At 39.7% G+C, this 25,809-nt stretch overlaps 1 protein-coding gene across 1 annotated transcript in view; it reads right to left on the bottom strand.

Moving 5' to 3' along the window:
• TSHZ2 (teashirt zinc finger homeobox 2) overlaps positions 1-25,809 on the bottom strand; it is a 225,547-nt gene that overhangs the window by 71,728 nt on the left and 128,010 nt on the right. The window contains exon 2 of the mRNA XM_009326756.1: positions 11,205-14,283. Within this exon, the coding sequence (XP_009325031.1) occupies positions 11,213-14,283 (3,071 nt within the window). The 3' untranslated portion in view covers positions 11,205-11,212. The remainder of the gene's footprint in view (positions 1-11,204; positions 14,284-25,809) is intronic.

Raw genomic sequence — 25,809 nt, 5'->3', positions numbered from 1 at the left:
AGCTCCACGTTTGCCCTCCAGATTGACTGAGCTTCTACTGTGACCGTGCACTTACAAGGCTGGTTGTGGAGAGCTCCAGAGAACGGGAGCCCAGAGCATCACCCGATTGGAAGAACCATTAGTTTTCTCAAGTAACAATTATCTCTGCTACTGCATTTGTGTCCTCTTTCCTGTCTCATTTTAAGTAAGTTACAATTCTCCCACTCTTGTTACTGAGTAGATGCAGATGCCACTTTGTTCTGTGTGATTTATAGGCAGTAGCTAATGTTCAGTTATAATTCCCCATTTTAGACATGAAAAATAGCCTGTAATGCTCAATGCAAGGGCCTCTCAACAATGATATATAATTTAAAAATTAACATGAGGACAGAGGAGACACGGGATTTTGAACTAGGGACACTCTCATTCAAAGGTTAAATCTCTACAAGGTGAGCTAAAGGAATTAGTTGAGTTATTAAGTAAATGCCTCTGTTATATTTTCCCAGTACATCAGCTATTGCAGCCTTTTCCAGTTCAGCTGTGTTCAGCCCCAGCATGTTCAAAGTGCAAATGCTCATGGCACTGTATTCACACATGCGCTTTTTTTCAATGTCAAACAAACTGGAGCTTTTCAGAGTCAAAGGTCAAAGTGGAGGGCCCTTAAGAAAATCTCTTGGGAGATTATGTGATTGTTCTTATGTCTTTACTGTATATAAAATCAGGCTTCATACATGGCTCGCCCTTTCCAAGCATCTTAAAACTATAAATGAGTCATGACTCATTCCTGCAACACCTAAGTTATATAAGTGGTCTTGTTAATTTACTGGAATATCTTGCATAACTAATAGTTTCCAGGATCAAACTCTGAAGCCTCTGAAACCTCTGAACTGTAAAGAGCTCCTTTAGAAACAGAGAAGTTAAATCCCAACCTCACACGACGAGTCAAAAGCAGAACACGGGACAGAACCTGCATCACCGGACCTGTTCTGCCAAATGCAAGCCATAAACCCCTCCTTTGTCAAAGCTCAGCAATTCAGAAAACATGCAGGGATAACAGGCAGTATGGAGAAGGAAAAGAGCTTGGCTATGGAGAGGTTTTGGAGGTGGCATTCCTTTCCTGTCTGTTTTCTGTTCACAATAACAAGATGTAGCTCATATCCTAGGTGTCTCTTGCTGCACTCTGGTTAACCCTGTCTCACTCCAGCACCAAGTATTACATTTATGGATTACAAATTTATTGACATTTGACATTTGCATCAGCTTTCACCTGATCAACAGGAGTTTTGGCTGCCAAAGGGAATTATTATGGAAGATTTCAACAGCCATGGGAATGCCAAAAAGGTCATTAAATCATATCAGAAAAACAATGTGTTCATAGCGTTCATACATTTAGTCTTGCCAGTAAATCTTCTGGTTGATGCTTGGACCACCTACCGATGATACTCAAAGAGAAGGAGAAACAGGGAGAATGGAAGAGATGAATTAAATTAAAACCAAATGACATGAAGCCTGGCACAGTGGGATCTTTAATTTTCTACTCTAGGAATCCAGAATAAGCAAAAAAACAAAACATAGCACAGTGGCTTGACTTTATCTAAGTTAATTCCCTCTATATTAGCAGGGCTTAACTAAATAATCCTGAGTAATGTGTGCACCCCACATTATTGCATGCAATTTGTATGTGGGAGGTGCAGGATTCAGAAAACATATGGCACATGGAAAACAAATGACAGGGTGTGCTTTTACACTAATTTTGGCTATACTTATCACTCTTGTTGATATTTTTTTCCAGACATGAAATATGAGTGTAGGAACTTTCACCCTACTCTCTTTGGAAAAGTACTAAGAGTTATTTTTTTGTGCATTTGTGATTTATAGAAGAAGACCACCACATAATTCCTGGGAGCACAGACAATGTTTTAAAAAAACACTGGTCAAATAAACAGAATTACCTCCCCCATCGTCTTTTCCCTGGATGACAAACCTGGTCTTGCACTGTAAAAAACCAAGGCCAACAGATTAGGGCTCCATAGGATTACGCAGGGAAGTGAATTACTGAACTGGAAGCCCACCCACAGCCTATCTGTCTGTGTATGTCTAGTCTAGGGTGAGCTTCACTGAAGACTGATCCACACGCAGCTGTTTGCCCCTGCGCTGAGCGACGCATGAACATAGGCAGAAACAGGCCACAGTATTATTGTATCTCAGAGGGACTCTTCTTCTGTGATGTCCCTTGGGATGTAGATCAACAGGTGTGTAAAAGGCAACGTCAGTCTTTTTAATGACCCTGTAAAGAAAGTTGGTAGCCATGACGACACAGTCCCAACAGTGATGAGTGCCAGTAGCTTGCCTTGCCCCCCCGAAATATAGCTGGTGTTGTGTAGCCACTGTTGTGCTTGGAGCACTGATGCACATGTGGCTACAGGGAGACTGTACAGAGATCGCATGAAGAGCGGCAGAGGGCAGAGACAGGGAACTGGACAGAAAGGTTCTTCTAAATCTTGGCTTGAAATAAAAGAGAAGTGGAGAGATGGAGCTGTGTGATGGAGATATCTACTGACAGCTGTGCACTACACCAGGATATTGGTTACATGTATTGAGACAGATAATTGCAGGTAATCTGTGTGGCTCATGGTATAAACTTGGGGGTTTCAGAAATAGGGAGTATTTGTGAGTTTTCATTAAATGACTATGAAAACAGCAGTTTCACATTTGAGACTTCAACAGTTCTCCAACAAGAGAGGGAAAAAACACTTTAGTCTGCACACAGAGTGCTTTGGAGGTTTAGAAAAGCTGAAAGCAAACCCAGAAGGGATCAAACTAGTATTAGCCATATGCAACAGAACAAGCAGTTTTGCCTCCTCTGAATTACTGGTCCATGCTAATATAAGCTCTGCAGTAAGACTGCAAGTCCTGCTCTGCATACAGTTGAGAGAGAAATCTTTTGAGGGTGGCATTTTTATCATGTCATGGGAAACTCCCAGGGAAAGCAGAACAGAGAATGGAATAAAGTGTGATGCCCTTAGGTTGGGGGACTTGATATCACTTCTGCACTCTGGATGTGATTCCTTCCTTAGCCATGTGCAAAGAGCAAGCATGAAGGCTCAGCACTATTCTGACTGCCATTGGCTGGTTTGCACATCCTCTGCTCCCTGCCTTGGGATGGGGCACCTCCAGAGCTCACCCCAAGAGGCCTCACAGTTGTGCCCAAGTTTCTGCAGCTATCAGGAAGGCCTCTTGCATGTTCTCTGCAGCTTGGGGAGCAGGGGAAGATAACCTCCTCCAGCTGAAGAAGTCCCTGAACTGTGAATCTGGAGGCTGGGAGAGTGCTCTGGAATAGTACCACATGTCTGTCCTGTTCTTACACTCTTATACTGGTCATGGTCAGAGATAGGATGGACACAATGGACCTTTGACCTAACCCTGTATGGCTATTCTGATGTTCTTACCTCACTACTATTCAGCTTTACGAGAAGAGTAGGAAAATGTCATAAAGAAACTCTTAGCAGTGTTCAGCTGACAGGAACATCCCCTGTTACAAAGGATTGTGCATATTTAGGGTGAGGGAATAGAATATGAACACAAAACATGGCAATCACTCACTTATAGTTGGAGGCTATGGGCTCCACAACACAGAGAAAGCTCAGCCTGGCAGTGATGCAGAGAACGAATATCCCAACAGGGACCAGGGAAGCTCCCTCAAGCACCAGGGCTTTTGGAGCTCGAGGGACTGTGTGGCACAGTGTAATGTGACCTTGACCTTCACCAGATGGTGCAGAGCACTACTGGGAAAGGCAGAAGAGGGGAACAAAAGAGCATGTGTAGGTCATGGCCTTCCTGATCTCTCGATTTTGGGTGAGCTTGAAGGCTGAACTTTTTTCCTTCTCCAATGCAGCCTAAACCCACCGTTTTCATCACCTCCTGGAGCTCTTGTGCAGTAGGGTTAATCATGGATGAGTGTGGTAGTAGAAAAGGAAACCAGAGGATGTTGAGAATGTCCTGGTAAACCACGTTCCCATACCCTCGCCTTTCTCTTCCTGGCCTGCTGCTGCTGTGTGCACAGTTTCCATGCTGGTCACTTGATAATAAATCGAAAAGAGACTGCTGGGGTACAGGGGCATGGGGACTTCGAGCATCTGTTCACTCTGAGGCCTGTGTTCCTCTGCAGTACAGGCTTCCCAAAGGATGAACTCCTTCTCCTTCATCTGTACCCCCTCCACTGTAGCAAAGCCCCGAGCAAATGGTCTTGGCTGGCCTGAGAAAAGGCGGGCAAGGGGAGGCAGCGACTGCCACGGCACAGACCACTCTGTTGCTTGATCTGACGCAGCTGCTGGAGGGGGTGGAGTGGCGGAAAACAACCACATCAAAGCCACTCTAGCCACCTCTCCTTTCCCTTCAAAAATGTCACTGCGGCACCCTCCACTTTCTATAACAATGTTTATCATTGTTCTTCGATTGTCTGGAACAATAAATGGTTAGAAATGAGCATATATCACCAGGAAATCTCTGCCTGCCCCTTCCCCCAAGCAGTGTCATAAAAACGTACAAATTCACATTAATAATGAAGTGCATTTCCCCGAGAAGCCACTGTGTATCTCAGGGAGAGCAGGCAAGGTGGCAGTTGCTGCAGAGTTTCCTATTAAAGAGCAGAGCAAATACTCATAAATCTGATGAGGGGCCAAAGCACATGTTAGGGCTGTCTCCCTCTTAATGGAACCTTTTCTGAAATGAAAAAAATATATATCTTGATACATTCAGGGTATTCATTAGACATGACAACCTCCTCCACTCCCCCGTCCTTCCCTCCCCCACTCCTGCATGTGCTGACCCCTGGCAGAAGAGCTGGTGCTGAGTGCTGGCAGGGAGGGATTTTGGAAGGGAGGAGGAATTGTTTTGTTTTAATAAAGGGATTGTGTAAATTTACTACGATGAACAAGCCCCCTCCTGGCCCCATGCCTCCCTCCTTCCCTCTGCTCTAGCAAGCTGCTGCCACCGTTCTCTCTGTCTCCGACCCCCAATGTGCCCTCTTGGCTGCCCGACTTCTGCCATGCCCAGCGGCCATCCTGTCTGTACATCTGCCAGGGGAGGAGAGCCGACAGAGCCAGCACTGTGTCCCAGAGCAGGATCCCTCTTGCAAACTCGAGTGTAGGAAATCTTTCCTGCCACCTCACACCTTCAAGGTCTTGGCCAACTCATGCTCTTGGGAAAACACGATTCTCCAGACACAGGGAGGTAGCAGGATGAGTATCAGTCCCCTTGGCTCTCTCAGGGGCTGTGACCTTGCTATCTGGTGCGGTGTCTTAATGTTATCACAGGCTGGAAACACAGGATCTGCTGCCCTTTTCCTGAAGGTTGAGACGTTCTTGAAAAGGAAACACCGTCACAATTACAACATAAGCTCTGTGCTGCGCACTGCTTGTTCTACCTCATTCCTCTTCTCACAGGCAGGGTCCAGAGTTGGAGCTGCACTTGTGTAAGTCTCTGCACTTGTGTAAGCTGCACTCTGAGACTCCACTGATGTGTGAAAACTAGTGTAAAGGCCTGATCCTTCCCCAGCCAATGGACCCTGACCTAGATGCACAAACAAACCCAGTTCGGAACCAAGGAGATGGGAAGAGATGGCAGAATGAGGCCTGAAGGCTACAGCTTAATAATCATGAATTATCTGTTCATTATCCAAATAAATAGTGAAAAATCTCTTCCTCCTTTCCTCCTCCCATAAAGCCACATCTATAATGTTCCTCATTTTCCATCTGTGCTCCATCATATTTGCACTGAGTGATCATCCTGCTAAATTACATTATTTTTATTGAAAGGTGCTTTTGAGGGCTGGATGCGCTCATGACTTTTCCTTTTGTTATTGATCTTTGCAATTCGATTGCTGAGGTGTTAAATGTGTAAATAAGACTCAGATACCCTTCCTTTGAAATCTCACTGGGTAAAAACGTTCTGCTATAGATTTTGAAGGCTGTAGCATTTAATAATATCAGACGCAGCAAGGAGAAGGCAAGATTTTTATATCCTTATGAATACTGAATGCTTGAGGAGGTAGGTGTTACTCAAGGTCAGTTAAAATCTGGTCAAAATACTTAAAAGTTGCTGCTTCTTTGTAAGCAGGAGAGTTCCTGCCTTTTGGGGCAGGAACTGTCATATACAGTATGCTTATACAGAGCCTTGAAACAATATGGGTTGACCTAGTGGGTTGGATGCGCTAATGCAATGTTAAATAATACTGATCTTAATAGCAACCTGTAGTATTCATAAAAAGCAAGTAAATCTGCACTGATATATCTGTGCTGACACACTCTGATGTATCATCTGGCCTGACCCTGCTCTCAGGGAAGCCAAGAACACACTATTATTGGTTTTACAAGGACTATTGCTAGATTGAAAAAATGCTATCCAGGAAAATTTTGAAGATTTAAAAAAGCTAAATTAAAAAGATATTCTGATCTACCACTTTGGGGAAACAGTGATAAATTTTAAAGGATTAGGGGAACTGAGGCTTCACCAGAACAGGACTATTTTGAGGGAAGAGTGATGGGTAGAGGTAGTTCTTGCTGAGGATGGGCTCTGTGTCTCTCCTCCAGCACAGCGGAAAGGCCAACCTATTCCTCTTCCTATTCCCCTGCCTCCTCTGCTCTCCTTCGTAGTGCTCAGCAATTTTACCCAGTTTATCCCAACAAAAATCTATTTTAAAATGGGACTCCCCCACAGAATTTTTTTACCATTGAGAAGTCATCGTTTTCCAACAAGATGTTGTCAGAAAAGTCCCATTCAAACTGAATAATCAAGGCTTTCATTGCAATGAACCCTCTCTTTCTGGCTGATGACATGGTGAGCAGAACCCTCAGTTTTGCTGGTAAATTCTGCTTACAAAATCGTGGTGGACACAACTGCAGGCAGCTACATCCCAGCATGTGTGATTCTCCTGAAAGGGTCTCTCAGTTTTTCATGTTTGTTGCTAAGAAGAAATGAAAGATGAAGAGCAAGCTAAATTCTCTAAAATATAGTTTTGGACTACTAATTCATGCAATTGTCCTTGCCTATGTAACACCAATGTTGGCTAATAGCGGACCATGATGTTCAGAGCAGCTCCTACTGTTTCAGAGGGATGAAAAAATAAAATCCACAGAAGGAAAAAATCTTCTATTTTGGTATACTTAACACATACAGTTATCTACGTGTCCTATATATCATTTAACAAATTGCTTTGCAATTCTTACAGGGCGTGGTATAATGACTGATTTAAAATCACTGCATTGCTTAAACTGCATTGTTCTTCATCAAGTTGAGTCATTTTTATGTGAAGTGTCAAGCTCTCTAACAAATAACTGCTGCCAGACAAATCAAGTTCCTCATCTTAAAGCTACGGCTAAATAGTTTATAGCTTTAATCTGCTCACTGAGGTGTGCAGTCTATGACAGTAATTATAAATGCAAGGAGAAATTATAGCTGAATGCTTTAACTGCATTAGGAGCCATTTGATGAACAATCATGATTGCCTGCTCATTTTCAACAATAGAGGGCAAGTTAGTGTCAGTGCATTAGAGGATTTTCAGTTCTGCTCTGCTCTTTCTTCCATTTACCACAGAATGTCAGTTGTCTCCTATAAAGTAGAAAAAAAGCACTGTAGAGGCTTTAAACTTGATGGTTAAAAAAAGACAAAGGAGGAAACAGAGAGAAAAACTGTTTATCATTATGACTAATTTTTTTGTTTTGCAGCAGCCTTACTTTCAAATTAGTTCATCTCAGGTAGCTGCTTGTTTACTTATCAGGGCCTTTTGAAAAAGAAATCTCCCCAATCAAGTTGGTAAATTTGACTCTATAGAGACTTATTTCTGTAAAAAGTTGTAGATAAGACCACAGAGAGCCTCAGTTGCCGACCAGTTTATAGCCAATCTCACCTAAATTTAAAGTGAGAAATACAATTCTGCCTTGTCTTTTTTCTCAGGACAACATAAAAATTCTAATTTAGTTGAAAAAATGAACAAATGTTCTTTAAAGGTATAAGTCAACATACAAATTACTTCTAATTAAAGCCATGTTCCCTAATGTTCATGGATTTTCTTTGAAGAATAGCAATAAAAACACATTTGAAGTGGGTTAAATGAAAAAGAATAGAGACTTCTGATTGTTGTATATTACATATAATTTTACATTATATTACTAAACCCATATCAGTTGGAAGAATTCAAGAAAACACCAAAGATTAATATAAACAGATATATACGTCTTTACATTTAAGAAGAATTTATAGCAAATTTCTTGTAAACAGCCTCACAGAGGTCTGAAAAATAAATCTATATACATAACACATTTTTGTACGGTACTAACCCAGATTATTCATTTATATTTTTAATGATAGCTAACATTAAAAAATATAACCTTTAATAGTAAATTTCATTGAAATATAGAAACTATTTTATGTATTTCTAGACTTCAAATACTCTTTCCACTGTTTTATTTCCATTTATTTCCATATATTTTCTCTAATTTTATTTCTATTTCACTACAATATTGCCTAGAAGAAGTAAACGCAAATGCATGTGTGCGTTTTAAGAATCTCAGTATGCTTTATATTTCTTGTTTCTAAATACTGTGCTCTCCTCTATGTTATTATTCAAATGTACACTGAATCTTAAAAATAACACGGTAAGAATAAGTAAACTCTGAAAATCCCTGTTATTTGATTTTGTCTCCTTGCAGATCTCAGGAAGAAACCATATGAATAAACTCTGGCCTCCACACTTCTAACATAGTCAGAACTTCGGTAGGCTTACAGCTCCAAAACTGTAATAAAATCTTTACAATGCTATCCAAAATACCCCATCATTTCATACAATTTGTGCTATCATGCATACCAACTAAAATTATAGTTCCAGATAACAGTGCTATCACTCTGTCATTGAAATTTAAATATATTTTTTCAAAGGTAAGATACAACCTGCATCTTGATATAAATTAGAAATGGATGAGTATTAAGAGGACAGCAATTTCTCAGTACCCAAAGGCAGGAAGGACAGTACCTTATTTCTGTAGTTACATATCACCTGAATAATACCCGTGATGTGTCTGTGCAGGTTATTACAATGCAGAAACCACTTTTTTTTCTCTTGGAGATTTTTTTTTCTTTGTATTTGTTCCCCAAATCCTCAGAAATAGTAACATGTTTATAAAGGTGGGTGTTTGGTTTGCCTCTTAGTAATAACACGGTGCTTTTAAGACCAAATCTGAAACATTTGTCATGTATTAAGCCATGAATGTGCCCAAATAACTGTTATATTAATGTATTTGGCAGATAGTTTTTGTTTGATAGTACCCAAATTATTGGTTTGGTCTGATATCTCTTGTGTGAAAACTACCAATGTCAGAGTCTTAATAATGATTAACTGGTTGGGAAGGAAACAAAGTATGGCGTATTTTTCCTAACCAATCTCTTGTAGTTTTCTGGTATGTTTGTCAGGTATGTTGATTTTGATTGGTCAGATAAACAAGGAACATTTATTTGTTGAGTTCTAATGTTGGGTTAAAAATGCCAAAATAGAAACTTAAGGGTATTAGTCCTATTTAGAAAACAAACTCCTTTTGAGTTAGACGGAATTTTGCTGGCTGAAATATGCAGAAAGGATAAATCCAGTCAAATGCAGACAGCACGTACAAGATGTATGCAAAACTTAAATCTTATTGCACTTGAATACTGACGTTATACTCCATAGTAATAGCTTCTATTACCCATCCCAAAGTGACCCTTTGATTAGTGGTTTAAATTATTCAAAAGTAGCCTTTTTAATGGAGCTTAAGTGATGCATAGTCCTTGTGCTGGCTCTGTACACAGAAAGTGTTTCTTAAAGCTTCATGAATATTTGCAGCAAACAAATGTGAAATCTTCACACAAATGGGTATTCATCCTCAAAGTGCTTGCACCCTCAATTAGTCAGAGAATAGCCACAATAGCAGGTGGCATAAGTGACGACTCACAACACATCTTTAATTTTGACTGTCTGACGAATTAATTTTCTGAATGTTATTCAAGTAATGAACACGTTGGAGAAAATCTGAATCTGCACATGATTATTCCGTGAACAGAAGCAGAGCCTGAGTCTGCTGGAGAAATTGTTGGGAATGACTAACAGAGCCTTCCTGGAAATAAACTCGTTAGAACAAAAAACTTCTATTTGGACTTTTAGTTGATGTTCTGCGTATTTATTTAAATCAAGAATATTCAAGTTTGTGAATCAAGTAAAATTAAAAATGCAAAAATTGTGTGTCATCTGAATATTACATTACATGTTATAAACATTGGTTGTGGCAGTACTTCGGTTGGTGTATCTTTCAGCAAAAAATAGCAACACTAACGTAGAAGTATCCTACTAATAGGTCTTTGAAATATTAAGCTTGTAAAAAATCTAGCTGCTTCCTCAATTAAGCATTAACCCCCCAGGTAATACGAAAACTTGCACTGAAGTCAGTGATGTTTATGGATTGACTAGCACTCCCACCAACATGAAACAAAATATAATCAAACATCTTAAAGATTAAAAAAGGAATGATGGAGAGATAGGTTAAAATGATGCGACAAAAAAGGCCACTCACAATAGTAAGTGTTTAAGTAAGTGTAAAATATTAAAATATTTTACAAAACTGAATATCCAAATATCAACAAAAGAAAACTGAACTTCTAGACATAAACTTTTCAGAGTTATTTGTAGATTCTTGAGGCTGGGTTTGAGATTACAAGAAACTTAGAAAAATTAAGATTTTGCTAATTTGACATTTGAATTGTCTTCTTTTCCCCCATCAAAACAGATTTACTGGTGTGTTAGCACTGAGAGAGGTAATAATCTTTTGGTTTTCAGTGCTTTTTTCCTGCTTTTTCCATTCTCATTGCAAAGAGTAGCATTTAGTTGTTGCATTCCACATTGAAGTGCATAGGACGTGAAACAATTAATTCTTAGAAACAAAAAAGAGAGTGAGAACTGGGAAAACAGCTATTTTGAAAATATTAATAAGAAGCAACTTTTCTATACAGGGCAATGTGGTTATGCATTTACCAAGCTCTCTTCTTGAAAACATTATAAAATGGACATGTACATGCAATTAGATTAGTGAAGCAGGAGTACATTATGCATTTTATATTGCTTTCCTACATTTAAGAAAGTACGAATGTCTTACGAAGCCTCCTTAAAATGATGAAATTAAAACTCGCTATAGAGCATGCATACCTTAAGAGTTATTCTTCATCCACTTCCGCTACAAATTGTGAATGGTGTTCTGGTGACTTGCTGTGTGTTTTGCTTAGATGAAGTTTTACTGCATGTTTGCTCGCAAATGTCCGACAGCACAACTTACATTTGAACTTAGAGTCTGTGTCCTCTTCTCCAGCTATTGTTTCAGGAGATCTTTGAACTGAAACTCTGGAGATTTCTTGCTCTACCTTGGTTTGCTGCTCCACAGCCAGCCTGTTCATGTCTTTCATTTGGAAACCTAGATGAGATTCTAAGTGGCTAATGTAAGTAGATGGGGTTCGAAACTGAGATGCACAGTCGCTGCAATAAAAGACTGGATGTCCTTTGTCCATGTTTTTCAAAAACTTGGTTCCTCCGGTTTTCCTAAGTTGATACTTGACATTTGCCAACCAATGGCTGATGGTGGTCATTGACAGTCCAGTAAATTTTGAAATCTGCATGCGCTCTTGTGGGCCTAGATCTGATAATAAATATTTACCTTCAGATGTCTGGAAGAGGCTGGAAGCAAACTGAGCTTGCAAAATGAGAAGATGCTGAGGGTTCCAGTTTGACTGTCTGCCCTTCCTTTTATGCAGAGTGGAGACTTCTGTTGAGACATCCTCAAAGCGTCGGACATCTATTTCCAATTTCATAGATGGGATCCTTGAAGATGCAGCAGGTTTTGGTGTAGTAGCTTTGGGAAGAACTTTGACCATGTCAGCGATGTCAGACAGAGCATGTTTTTGAGGTGGAGAAGTACAGGATTGTGCTTGAGCTGACTCAGCTTTCTTGCCTTTGGATTTGGTCAGGTCAATAGGCTGATCATTGTTTTCAAACAAATAGTGCCTGGATACACTTGCAGGCTTTGGTGGGGTTGGAGCAGGAGATAAAACTGGCTTCTCCATCATATTTAGATTAGGTTTGTGGAACATAGAAATTGTGCTAGAGCTGGGGCTGGAGTTGGATTGAGGCCGTAAAGGCTCAGTGGCTTTGCCCAAGTGATTATTCAGTACTGATTGCAGCGCACTGAGAGGGTTGACACAAGGCAGTTCAGAAGAATGGTTGGCAGCAGCACAACCATTACTAAGAGAAGCTGCTGTTGGTTCCTTGAGGACTGGTTTTTCTTTTCCGCTGTCCTCTTTAATTTTGTCTTCTTCTTTCAAGGGACATGGTTCTGTCTTTTTTGGCTCCACAGAAGCTTCAGATTTGAGGAGAGGTTCTCTCTCGCTCTGGCTGAGTGAGGCAGGCTCAGCTTGGATGCCCTCTTTAGCATAGTCCTTTTGTACCTCCTCCTTATCATTAGTTTCCTTCTTCACTTGAGTGCACTGGGCCACATTTGCCGAGATAGGGACCAGAGGCATGACCTTCCACTTCGGAGCTATCGGCCTCAATTTATTGGTGATTGTTGGCCTGATTTGTAGTACTTGGGAACCCACAGGCAAAGATGGTTTAGCTCCTTCTGAGAGCTGATAAGCTGCGTGGATGCTGGGATATGCACTCCAGCTGGGTGCTCCATTTTGAGCTTTATTGATAGCTGTTGTGACAGTGTTCTCCAAGGACTTTAAAATGTCCCCACCACCCTTTGAACCATCTTCTAAATCTTCTTCTCTGAGGTACTGGTATTTCATTGTGGGATCCAGTGGTTTCTGAAGAGTGTCTTCATACTCTTCAGTTTTTACTGCTTTCTCATCTTTGTTTGCATCATCAGCTTTATCTTTTTTACTTTCTTTTTTTAGTTCGGAGGTGGGAGCCATGCATTCTGCAGATGATTTACTGGTTGATTTTGAAACCGGGCTGTCATTGGCTGGTGCTTCAGACAATGATTGCATTTTTTCCACAGCTAAAGGATCCAGAACAAGTTGCTTTCCTTTCTTTGAAGCTGAACTTGTGACTTTCAAGAAATGGCCAGTGACCATCATGTGGGTCGTGAGCTGCTGCAAGGTATCATGGGAACTTCCACATTCCATACACTTCAAAATCTGGGATTTGCAGGCCTCAAACTGCCATGTATAGCTGGCACCATTCTGGTAGCCGTAGCGGTTGTTAGATGATAACTGCAGGTTCGCATTCTTCTGAGGAGAAAAAGTATCTGAGAAAGACCCCGTCGTGGAATCGGGGGAACAAGGCCTGTTAACATCAAACACACGTTTCTTTGCTGGAGTGACCATTTTTGAAGAAATGGTTGGTACCGGCTCCTTCAAAGGCACTTTTTGGTAATGTTTTGTTTTTATCATATGAACACTCAGATCTTGAAGGGAATCAAAAGAGTCACCACAGAACATACATTTCAGAACTTTTTGTGCATCTTCCTTGTCCATGTCCTGGAATGCCCTTTTTCGGGGCTTTGAGTAGCTGGTAGGTCTGTGCTTGTCCTTTTTATGGTTGTCATCTTGGTAGTGACCTGTCTCATTCATATGAACTGTTAGTTCTACCAATGTGTCATAGGCGGCGCTGCACTGCCGGCACCGAAACCGGCTGGCACCCGTGAACACAGTCCCACACATTTTGCTGCTCTGCCTGTAGAGCTGGACTGAGCTGAACAGGTTGGGTTTTGAGACAGGTCTGGAAGGTAAATTCTGCTGTAAGCTTTTTGACAGTGCATCTTGGTGCCAATCAAAATCAGCTTTGTTCCCTCCATTTCTGTTGTCACAACTCCTCTTTTCAGAGTTAGACAACTTGAAACCCAGCCCTAAGCCTGTCCAATAAGAGTCTGACAGTATATTGGCATAGACCGCTGTCATTTTATCCATGCAATCATGTGCTTCATTCTGGGCTTTGGGATGGGCGCTGGTTTTTGGGTTCTGTGGCTCTCTAGAGCAAATGCTTTTAATATCTGCCACATGGTCACTACCATCACTTAGTAGTGATTCATTTTCTGCATCCTGGTTAGATATATGACTGACAGGGGAATTCTGGTAACTAAAGTTCCCTTTCTGCTCAGGACCCACTTCGTGTTCCTCATCCGTGCCAGTGTCATTGCTGCCCTGGAGTTGAGCAGTTGAGTTGTTGTCGTCATCATCTTCTTCCTCCTCCTTTATATCTTCCTCTTCTTTTAAATCTTCCTCTTGGACATAACCTGAAATGTAATGTGAATATATGAAATAACTTGTTAAAGGAGAATACTACAGTTCAAGCTTTCGAGTTTCACTATGTGTTTTCTTTACCGGACTTCATTTTAATCTACAGCTTTATTGCCTGTTAGTTCTGGAAGTGAAAAAAGCCAAATGATGTCTCTTTTTGTGAAGGTTGCTGCATTTTACTGGCAGATGATCATAATTCTTTATAACTGCCAGAGATTCTGAGTTAATAATTTTCCTGTCATGGGAGTATAATTCTAACTGTCCTGTAATGGGACAGTTGGAAAATTCATATGTAAGAATTTAAAGTTTATACTAAAAGCTTCAATTCTAGCAAATTGTTTTTAGCCTCAGTGAAAGAAAGGGTAGAATTGGCAAGGAATAGAAGAAAATAACTGCCATAATCTTCCTGGTTCATAGCATCATCTAGGTACAGTAACCTTTTGCCATTTGATCACCTAAAAATGCACTTTAGAATGTACACAAATAATTTATATGTCAAAATACAACATATGAAAGCGCTAGTAGGCAAAAGTGGAACTCTTTTGTTTATAAAAGTAATGTACTGTGCACCATAAAAGCAAATTGCGCTTCAGTAAAAACAAATCCGTAAATTTCAGGGCAAGAACCTTTGGACATTACAGAAGAGTATTAGGATGTGACAGAGGTAGACCAAAGTTAACTGTAAAACTGGAAAAGTAGAACAAATCCAGAAAGATTTTCTTTGACAAATTAACTATTAAATTAATAAGATGAACTTGATACTGGAAGAACTGTAAATTTTAAAATTAATTAAGGAATTCAGTTGGGGTTTTTTTCTGGCCTTATATCAGCAGTAATTCTGCCTAAGTTACAGGAGATAACCTGGTTAAAAACACACTGAAGAATTGCAGAAGAGGATTTTTAAGGGTGAACTGTCTCCATTGCAGTCATTGGATAAATTCACAATGACTCAACACAGTCAGCAATTCAATCCCAGACCCCCCCAAGAAGGGATGGAGCAGAACAAATGGTTCAGATATGTTTTCACAAAACCCCAGTGTAAATTTTTTAACAGCCACTGCAAAGCTGTTATGCACAATGCAAGCAGATATTGAAACAATTCACTGTTATTGACAGCCACTTGTCAAAACTAAATGTCGATTTCAGAAGCACGGGTCTTCACAGGAGATATGTTGACGAGCTCTTCCAGTTAGGTGCAAATGCAGCGTTGCTAACCCTAGTGACTGCACTGCAGTCTCAGGAGTACTTTGTTGTGTTTGCTCAGGATCGAGCTTCTTGTGTCAGGTAAGTATGTAAAAAAAAAATAAATGCCAAAACCCCCAAATCAAAGCTGCCCTTAAAAATAGCTAAGCAAAAATAAAACAAAACGCTAGTACTCCTAATTGTGAGGTAACCCTAAAAGCTCTGAAAGCACAAGGTAAATGACCCTAAAAGTGTTATTTGTTTAAAATCCAATTCCTTCCCATCTTCTGAGAAAAGCCATTTTATGGCTTTTTGAGAACCTGGTTCATTTTGCTCCCTTGAATTTGGTACTCCTGCACAAACGATATCCTTTTAGCAAATCAAAAGGGATGGGCAGAAAAGGCGTTTTGATTAACATACAGACAAAGCCTTCCACAGTTTTTTCAGGAATGTGTTTCAATTTTTCAATCTATTTGCATGTGTATCTCACCCTTTTCAACACATGTTTACCATCAAGCCAACGAGATGAACCAGAACCAGAGGAACTGTTTCCCGGATGAAGCTGCAGTGTAAGAAGAGGGAAATGATGGCGCTTTCTGTAGATGGGCTAAGAAACCCACACGAGTCGTCTTTCCTACACCCTTCCCACGGTCTTAGGACCTGCGCAGATCACACCAGCTTATAGCTGGGCTTGGCTTACTCCAGGGGTGATACCAGGCAGCTTTACAACCAGAGGCAAAGATAACAGCAGTGGCTATGAGCAAATGACCTGGACACCATTTTAGCATGATAAAATAATAGTCACATAGTAGTAGGAACACTGTGCTCTTCAGCAGATGCTTTCAGCAAAGCAGCTAAATATTAAATATTAAGTGTTAAATATTAAAAAATAAGCCTTTTAGTAGTGTGTTGGGGTACAGGAAACATTAGTAGCCCCATTTACAGATGATCGACTGAGGCAGGCAGCAAAGACAACACTAAGAACAAAATATTTTTTTCTCCTCCCTAAACTTCTTCCCTAATAACCAGATAATACTTTCCATGTATCCCTTTCTGAGCTCGTATGTTTTTCAGGGGGACATGGAGGCGGCAAAAGCTCCTACACGTCATGAGTAGTAACCTTGTTAAACAAGCAGCACGAACTGATGAGCCGGACTGACATGGTTCTCGCGGTGTTAGAGATACTGTACAGCGTAGGTAGCGATGCTGGCCCCTTGCCAGGATGTATCACAGTGCCAAGCATATTACACCGAGCAAAACAAAAATAAGGAGGGAATCCAATGAAGGAATCAGACAAAACAGAAAACAAGTAGCATTCACACAGTTTTGGGTCGGTGCAAATTTGATTCTCCATTTCAGCACCAATTCTTTGAATACAATTAACCCATTTTTCACCGGAAGGTAATTTTTTTCCTTTGGGAGAGACATACAGTAGTTTCTTCCTCACAATATCCTTTGTCCTTCTAAAAGAATTTACTAGGAGAAGCAGAAATACCAGACAGCTGCACATCCCCCATAATACAGATAAAATTTTCTGCTTAATTAGGCATTGACATGTTTACTATAACCTTTACAGAAGAGTAACTTGTGCTGAGAAATCCTCTTTTTTTTGCCTGTATAAGATACAGACACAATCTTATGAAAGTGGTAAAAGTAACCTATTAGAAAGCACCATCAAAATTTCACAGAACCATCAGTTAGGTCCATTTTAATGGTTAAGGGTTCTGGGCAGCTTTGAAAACGCATTTCAGTATCCTACTTGTAAAACCATTTCTGTTTATTTAAATGATTTAAATTGCTGTGGGCATTTTAAGGACAGTGGAGACCTTTTCCGTGCAGACAACCTAGGGTACAAGAAATGCATGTGTCCTTCCAATAGTGGTTTTTAGTAAGGTTTCATTGGACATGAAGTTTGATATGAACTGATGTAGCTATTTAACAGATATAACATTAATTTAAGTGGATGTTGCAGTATTTATTTTATAAGTAAAGGGTGGCTTAAGCCTGTACACCCACATGCTTTAAATGCAGTGTCTGTAATAAGTAGCATAAGTTTTGCATGTGATACTGATGTCCATATAACAAATTGTTGAGTGACCTGTTCTCTTCCCACCAGTTCTCCCCCAGGCTTATTCTGACATTCCAAACCCGTGAGATGCTCATATATAGCTGCCTTACAGGAAAAAACCCCAAAATTAAAGAAATCCAAACTCAGTAATCAGATGAGTGCTTCCTCCTTTTCCCAGATGAGAATTTTTCCCACCAAAATTAAACAGGCCCAGGCAGAGGTGTAACATGGGCAATGTGCAGCCCTGAAAAAGTGGGGGACTGAAATTTCACTATCTTGAAGAGTGGACAAAACCCAGGAGCTTCAGAGCATTGAATGGAAGCAATTTCTGGCTTCCTAAATGGAAATACAATATTTGGTTTTAGTGTTGATTGATCCCAAGATAGTGTATGTCAAAATCATGACATCAGTAAGGATAATATTATCATATGGATAATAATCATAAATACAATTCTAAAATGTTTTAACCTTTTTTAAAATTTCCCTCTGTGCCTTTGTGATTGGATTCATGGTAACTCAAGAAATCTGCTTCTCTAGGACAAGGGTTGCAACAGCTGATTCATTATTCAAAATTTTTTTCAAAACATTTTCTTAGCTATTTCTAGCATATTTCTACAGAGTAACTACAAGAAAGCAGGTCCAGTTAATACACCTGCAAAAACTCTTTTTTGAACTTATGGGTCTAAAACTCCATCCACATCCACCTTGAAGCCTTGACCCTACTATGCAGACAGCACTGAGCTAAGCTCCCAGGGACGTTGAATCCAATATTGACTTTCAGGCCCTCGCACCCCCGACTAACCTGTAATTTGCACCACATTATACATCACTTCTGACCTTGAATTGTAGAGTGTGACTACATCTTTTTTTTTTTAAAGTGTTCATTCTGACTGCTAACTTTTCCACCAGCGGATGCTATTTTCACTCAAATTTGCTCTTTTTCCACATAGAGAAACATTTCTTAAAATATATATATGTCTCTTTCCAAGACTGGAAAATTTATTTTCTGCCAAGAAAAGGGACAGTGAATCATTGTCCAGAACAACACTGCTAATCCATGTAAAACCCATGCACCATCTGCACTTCTTCATATATATATTCCAGTTTTACTTGAAATAACATCATTAGTAGATCAATCTCACAGTGCTATAAGGTGATCTTGTTTCCTTCTTGTCTGGCTTCAGCTCAAACATCTTTTTGTGTTTGGCAGAAGCTGTTTCTTTTTCTGAAATATTTCATGCAGATAATGGATAATGACCACTTCTCATTCCTTTTTCTCAAAAATGTCTAACTACATTAGCTACCCAAAGACAAATCTTAACCTGGCTCTTTGTAGAAGCTCATAGATATAGATTCATCCCAGTTTGAAAATCAACTGAAGAGATAAATTGGCAACTGAGGAAAAAAAATCCCTACTCTGTTGCATAACTCTTATGTCAAAGACATTTTGGAATTTAACAGGACTAAAACCAATGCAGCACTCTGGAAATGCAATGGAGTTTCATAGAAAGAACCCTCAAAACACGAAATTTGTAATACAAGGGTGAATTATATCATTTCAGAGCTTTTTAAACTATGTTAACAATTTCTGTACCCGGGAAATAACTTTCTGTTGAGTTCTGCAAGATGGAAAGAAAACGCAGGGAAAGGTTACAATTCTCACCACGGAGGGAGCAGAGAGCGTCTGGCTCTGAATCATGGGTGTAGGAGATGAAGGAGCATCTCTGTCATCTGGTCTAAACGTCCTGGTAGTGTGAGGTTTATTCCTAAAGCTATGTGCACGCTGAGGAAGATTTTAGATGTTCTCAAAACCTCAGAAAAGGCTGAATATGCTCAATTGCCTCTTTGCTGGGAGGCCAGTTAATTATTTTGGATAATGGGAAGGTATTTGCACCTTTTGCTGCTATTACTATATACCATCACATCCAAATTCATTTTGCAGTGGTTCAGTAAGGAAGTTTCAATCACCACCCTAGTGATGCAATTTTCTGTCCAAAACAACTTGTCATCTCAAAGGAGAGATTTTCCCAATATTCCTTTGCCTTTTATCTAGACCTTTCTTTTTTCAAATAGTTACAGCAGCTGATATTAGGGCATGAATTTCTGCCTACTGCAGAGTAGGAAAAGAAACATCCACTACCACCCACTGCTGGAGGATAGAAGCAACCTCTATGGTGCCAAGCTTGCAAGCCACTGCAGCTTAGGAGCACGGAAACTTGGAGTGGCTTCTGCCATAAATGAATTTTAACACGCAAAGGCAATTCCATGGAGCCATAACCATTATTTATATATGATGCTGAAATGAAGCAATTTTGGGCTTTCATTTCCTTGTATTCTAATTAGAGTTGTATTATAAAGTTTTCTATTAAATGTCCAATTTCCTACTGGTTAAGAAGGCAAAATACCCACTAGTTTCAGTGGGAATTTTAGCAGCACAAAGGAGAATTATGGATTTTGTACATTGCATCCTACACAGTTACGAGTCAAATGAAAATGATCAGTGGCTGGAAGCATATATGCAGGGAACTAGCTTGTGAGCGAGCCATAAACTTGAAGCAAAACCAATAATAAAACAGGAAAAACAACAAAAGGAAGACTGAAAAAAGAGAGGTGAGCTGATGTGCTCTGCTGAGCTGAGAGTTGATAGCAGGGACAGAATTACTATGGAGTTTTTTCTTGAATAATTTTCCTTAAGGATGATGTTTACATAGTTAGTTATTGCACTGCAGGAAAAAAGCAACTTCAGTCATATTTGCCTTGCTCAGGATCCAGTCAGTTTGAATGGCTGAATTGCCAGGTGCTAGCTGTTGCAGAAATGGATTTAACCATGTTCAGAGCCAACAGTTCAAGTTCCTTACATGAGGGCTTACGGTGTAAGTGAATAATTTGCCTTTGGTTAAAAACATTTCTGTTTGTTATTTTCTACAAAGCCCTGGAACTTACAATTTCATTGTTTCAACCAGCTGAAGGTGTTTGACATTCTCCAGATTGTATTTTCAACAAATATGTTTCTCCAATGAAAGCTATGAATCGTTGCATCACTTGAATGAAAAGAACTTGACCTTCACAGCCCTTTGCTGCGCACGAGCAGCAGACCCCCGCCTCTGCCCCATCCATCCCGCCTGCCCGTCCCGCGCACCAAAGTCCTCGCCCTGTCCTCAGCAGGCAAAGTTTTACACAGGTATCAGGCATTCATCACATCACCACAACATCCGTATGCGTTGCATTTAGTTGCTAGTACAGACACAAAGGGTGCTTTCCAAAACGCAGTTTGGTCCTGAACAATTAAAGGAATACAGTAGCAGCAAATATGTTTTCCTCGTTAGTCATTTTAATTGCACCGGTGTAAATCACTTTACTGATGAAAACATAAGTCTGAAACTTTTGCCTCTCTTTGCCTTTCTTCTGTTTTCTCTTGTCCTATTTATTGTTGTGGAAAACAGCAGAGTGGCTTTGTAAGTTTATAGATTACCTCATTTAAAATCCAAGTTTCAAATTACGTTTTCCGTCTTTCATTATCCTAGGTTCCCCTAAATACCAATCTAAATTTCTTTAAATGGCATGAGCTACCCATCAGAATCACAAAAAAATATATATCTATATAAATTGAAATTGTAATGAGTCTTACCAGTGCATTGCTAGCACTTTGGTTCATTTGATATGAACTTTGTTTTTTTAAAGTACCACATGGTAAGGCTTTGAAACTTCAGTTTGTAAAAAAAAACTGTAACAGCCTTACAGCCTTTGAAGTCACTACTGATATAACTCTGAACAGATCCATTCAAGTTCAACTAACATCAGACAAATGTTTAGTGTATCAGAGGAAGCCACAAAAGCAAGGATTTCATCAATATTTCACAACAGCCTCAGGGAAACTGTAGATTGCAATGCTGTAGGGCAGCTAATGGAATTACACACAAGGGTTTTGTACATTTAAAATAAGCAGCTACTAAAAAAATTACCCTTCAGTTTGATAGAAACTGTATAAAACTGCAGATGGGAAACAATTAAATAGCTACCAACATTTATCCATGTCAGCCTGATAGGTCATTTAATAACAGGTATTTCTTTCCTTCTTTCTTTTTTTTCCTGGTAGGGCAATAATAAAGATTAACATTTATGAAAAGTAGCATAAAATATAGTACAGCCAAATGAATAATTAAAGATGCTTCTGAAGAATTTGTTTGCTATTGTATGGCTGTGAAGACTGCTCTCCAGTAATGAAGTACATTTATATTAAATACAATTATAAATAGAAAGAAGATGAGGATTATGTTTATGGACACTTGCTTTTTATCCTAAAAAAAAATATCTTTGACTTATTTCTATTGAATCCATGGCTTATCTCATGGGCAGCATTTCTTCACAACATATTCCCCTTGAAAAGACTTGGGCCCTGGCTTTGAAGGTACATGGGGTACACTTGAAGCTGGATATATTAGATGTAATAAACCAGTGAAAGATCAACACTTTCCCGGAAAGGCTCTTGATCAGAGTGAAGAATTCTGCATATGAAAGCACAATGTTTATTCTAAAAATAGATCCATATAATCATATTCCTTTTCATTACTATGTTCAAGGTGTAAAAAACTTGAAGTACTAGCCCTTCACACAGTTGGTTTTGAGTGTTTAGGTATGGTCTGCTACTGTGGGAAATTACTGTTTCTGTTAATAACTGATGCTTGTTCAGTGCATTGAATAGCACGATGTGAGAGACAAATTATTTGATTATTATTTTTAAAAGACTGCTTATTTCTTGGCCTCTCCAACTCAAAACAGACCAGCTTGGCTAAATAAAATGGAGTACCCAACCTCATGCAGAAGAATTTAAGCCCCAATTCAAGAAAGCTCATAAACACCTTAAGTTTGTCCCATTTGGTGTAAGAGCAGATAGGCTTATCTGCCATAAAGAGAGGCTATGGCATGATGATACTTCACCGCCATAATTACTTAATAATCAATTATTAATATGTGAACAATAGCAGCCTGATTTCGGTAATGTGACTAAGGATTAAATGAGTCAGCCTCAACAGAAAATCTGCCAGAGTAAGGGGCTAAGAGACAGGCTCAACTGTCACAACTCTGGCATCTACCACTGATTGCTGCGGTGGCCTCTTGCAAGTCACACACGGTCAGTTAAAAACTCAGATGTTTTTACAGATAACTTCCATGAACAGCCATTTTCTCTTCAAAATCCCAGCCTCCCTGCCTGTTGAACTGCAAAACGCTGCTTCTTGTACACGTTCTGCAGGAGCACAGTGGGAAGTGCAGTGTGCTTGTATGGTGAACTGAAAATCTAGAGCTACTTGAGTACTCAGCTTCACGATCCAGTGATGGGTAGAGATGAAGCCAACAGCACTTCTTACATGTATTTATTAAAGCACAGAATTTATGCGCAGCTGAAGATGCTGCGTAAAATGCAAGCTCCTTGCAATAACTTGTTGATTAGGACCTAGTATTACAGCCTGTTCTTAAAAAATATTAATATGGCTTTAAAAGTACACTATTATTATAACATTTGTCTAAAGAGCAGTGGGCCTTTCCATTTTCCCTTTGGATACACAGCCATATTGCAGCTCCAGTGAGATCTGCTTTAAGCCATACTTGCCAGCAATACTCATAAATCTGTTGCTGATTACTCATAGCTGGTTAAACCATGGCTGCAACATCATTTGTCTCTTAACATCTCTTTAGATAACGTACGTAAGTAGAAAGTGGGAGTATAATGAAATATATTTTCCTCTTCTTGCTTTGTTTTGATCTTGCATTCCAGGCAATAAAAAACTGCAAATATTTTTGAAGTGTGAATTTTCACTTGCTGGGATTTCAGTGTAAAAGGGACACTAGTGAAGAATACACAGATCATCAAGTGTTTTATTTCCCTCTTTATTTTCTTTTCAGGAACATACTGTTGCAAATTTGGTCCAAATGAATAATCTGTTTCTTTTGTGACAAATATTATGGCCAACAAATGTTGACTTTTGACCATTAGACACCCCTGCACTTATAGCCACATAACCATCAAAGCACTAAGCCAGCATGAAGGTCATTACCCCAGACGGCATGTTACTTCGACTAACTTCTCAGATACGTAAGCAATAAGCAGTTGCAAGAGATTGATATGATACTTTGTGAGTAATTTGGATGAACTATAACACTAACCCAGTAAAGTATTATAATTTTAAATGTGTCCAGAAAATAATTGAAATTCTGGTTTAGCTTCATCATAATGCACAGTGCCGGGTATATTTAACAGCTGACTAGTTTAGCATGAATATTGCTTTACAAATGAGGTCATATTGTTTTTAAGAAACAATATTGCTATCAAACATGTTTAGGAGGAAAAGCAAGAGATTATGAGTACACTTTTAACCTTTCTGTCTCTTTCTATATCTGTTTACTATGGTGATTTAGGTGCTCAGTGTTGTTTGAAGGCAAACATAGAAGGTTCTGGCATTTAAAAGAGATCCTGTAATGAGCAACTGGCAGTCAGATTCTTTCTTATTATTACTCTGTCACAAAATCTCTGTTCTACATCACTCCATCTTTGCAACACCAGTCAGAGATGAGAAAGGTCAAAACATCTCCTTCAAGCATACATTCTGTACCTGCACAACACCATTCCTGAGTCACATACAACAGCCAAAATTCAATCCATGCTGTGGAAAAGAAAAGAGTCCATAGGTAATGAAGTTTCATTAGAGAGAAGGCTTTCCTGCTGGCACTGACACAGTCCAGATCAGAGTGGGATCACCTACTAATTCTAGTCCACAGGTTTCTTTTTTATCCCTTACCCTGTTGTCAGAATGAAGGATACCTAAACAAGCCCCCTAAAAGAATACTTATTATATACAATATGTATGCATCCACCTACATAACGTTCAGACATTTCTCTACCCAAGGAAGTGGGCACACAGAGGGCCTGATCCTGCTTTTCTCTTCTCATTGCAGTCAATGGTGAGAAGGCATCAGCAAGTGTGATAAGAATCAATCTGCCATCCTTTGAAATCTGTTTCAAAGATGGAAATAACTTCTTGTCCTGGTTTCGGCAGGGGTAGAGTTAATTTCCTTCCTAGTAGCTGGTACAGTGCTGTGTTTTGGATTTAGGATGGGAACAAAATTGATAAGGCACCGATGTTTTAGTTGTTGCTAGGTAGTGCTTACACTGGCCAAGGACTTTCTAGTTTTCCATGCTCTACTGACTGAGAAGGCTGGAGGTGCACAAGAAGCCGGGAGGGGGCACAGCCAAACTGGCCAAAGGGACATTCCATACCATGTGACGTCATGCTCAGTACATAAACTGGGGAAAGCTAGCCAGGGTGGGGGGGCCACTGCTTGGGGACTGGCTAGGCATTGGTCGGCGGGTGGTGAGCAATTGTACTGTGCATCACTTGCTTTGTGTATTATTATTATCATCATATTATTATTATCATTTTATTTCAATTATTAAACTGTTTTTATCTCAATCCACGAGTTTTTCTCACTTGTGCTTTTCCAATTCTCTCCCCCATCCCGTCGGGAGGGGGGGGAGTGAGCGAGCGGCTGCGTGGTGCTTAGTTGCCGACTGAGGTTAAACCACGACACTTCTTTTAAGGACCTGCCCAAAATAGTCCCTCTGCGAGAGGCATGACTGCAGGTGTGCTCATGCTGGCTTTGGTAGCACAAACTTGCAATCATTTTTACCCAAAGTTTTGGGGGAATCCTATCTTATCACCCTCTTAATAGATCAGGCAAATATACTGCAGCTTTATTATTACCATTGTAATTTTATTACTGTACTGCCCCCAACACCAATACTGCACTACAAAAATCTTTTACTGACACGGAACAAAAGTTTTCCTGCCCCAAAAAACTCCCAGTTTTGATACCCTCCAGTGCTTTCCTTTCTCTTTCCAGACAACCTGGGATGCTGCCCTACTGTTTCCTTGCAGATATGAAGGCCTATTAATAGCAATAATAATAATAATTATCAGTAGTACAATTAGTACTGTTGGTTCCATTCTGCAAGAAACTTGTGCAAAACAAATCAATCCACATCAATAGGAAAAGCTTCCAACTGATATGGAAAATAAATATAGTTTCCAAGTATCCATCAAGATTATTAAAATAACAGAAATTTCAAAGAAAAAAAAAAGAAAATGATTGAAACACAAATATTAAGCTGTGTTCTTTTAAATTGTGTCTCAAATGATCCAAGGAAGGACTTAGATCCAGGGCCAGTACACAGAACATTTACAGATCATAATCACCCCAGTCTCAGTGTTGCATTCCT

This window comes from Pygoscelis adeliae, unplaced genomic scaffold (assembly GCF_000699105.1).
Source record: "Pygoscelis adeliae isolate BGI_AS28 unplaced genomic scaffold, ASM69910v1 Scaffold286, whole genome shotgun sequence".
Classification (NCBI taxonomy): Eukaryota; Metazoa; Chordata; class Aves; order Sphenisciformes; family Spheniscidae; genus Pygoscelis; species Pygoscelis adeliae.
This window is presented reverse-complemented; position numbering and strand designations above follow the sequence as displayed.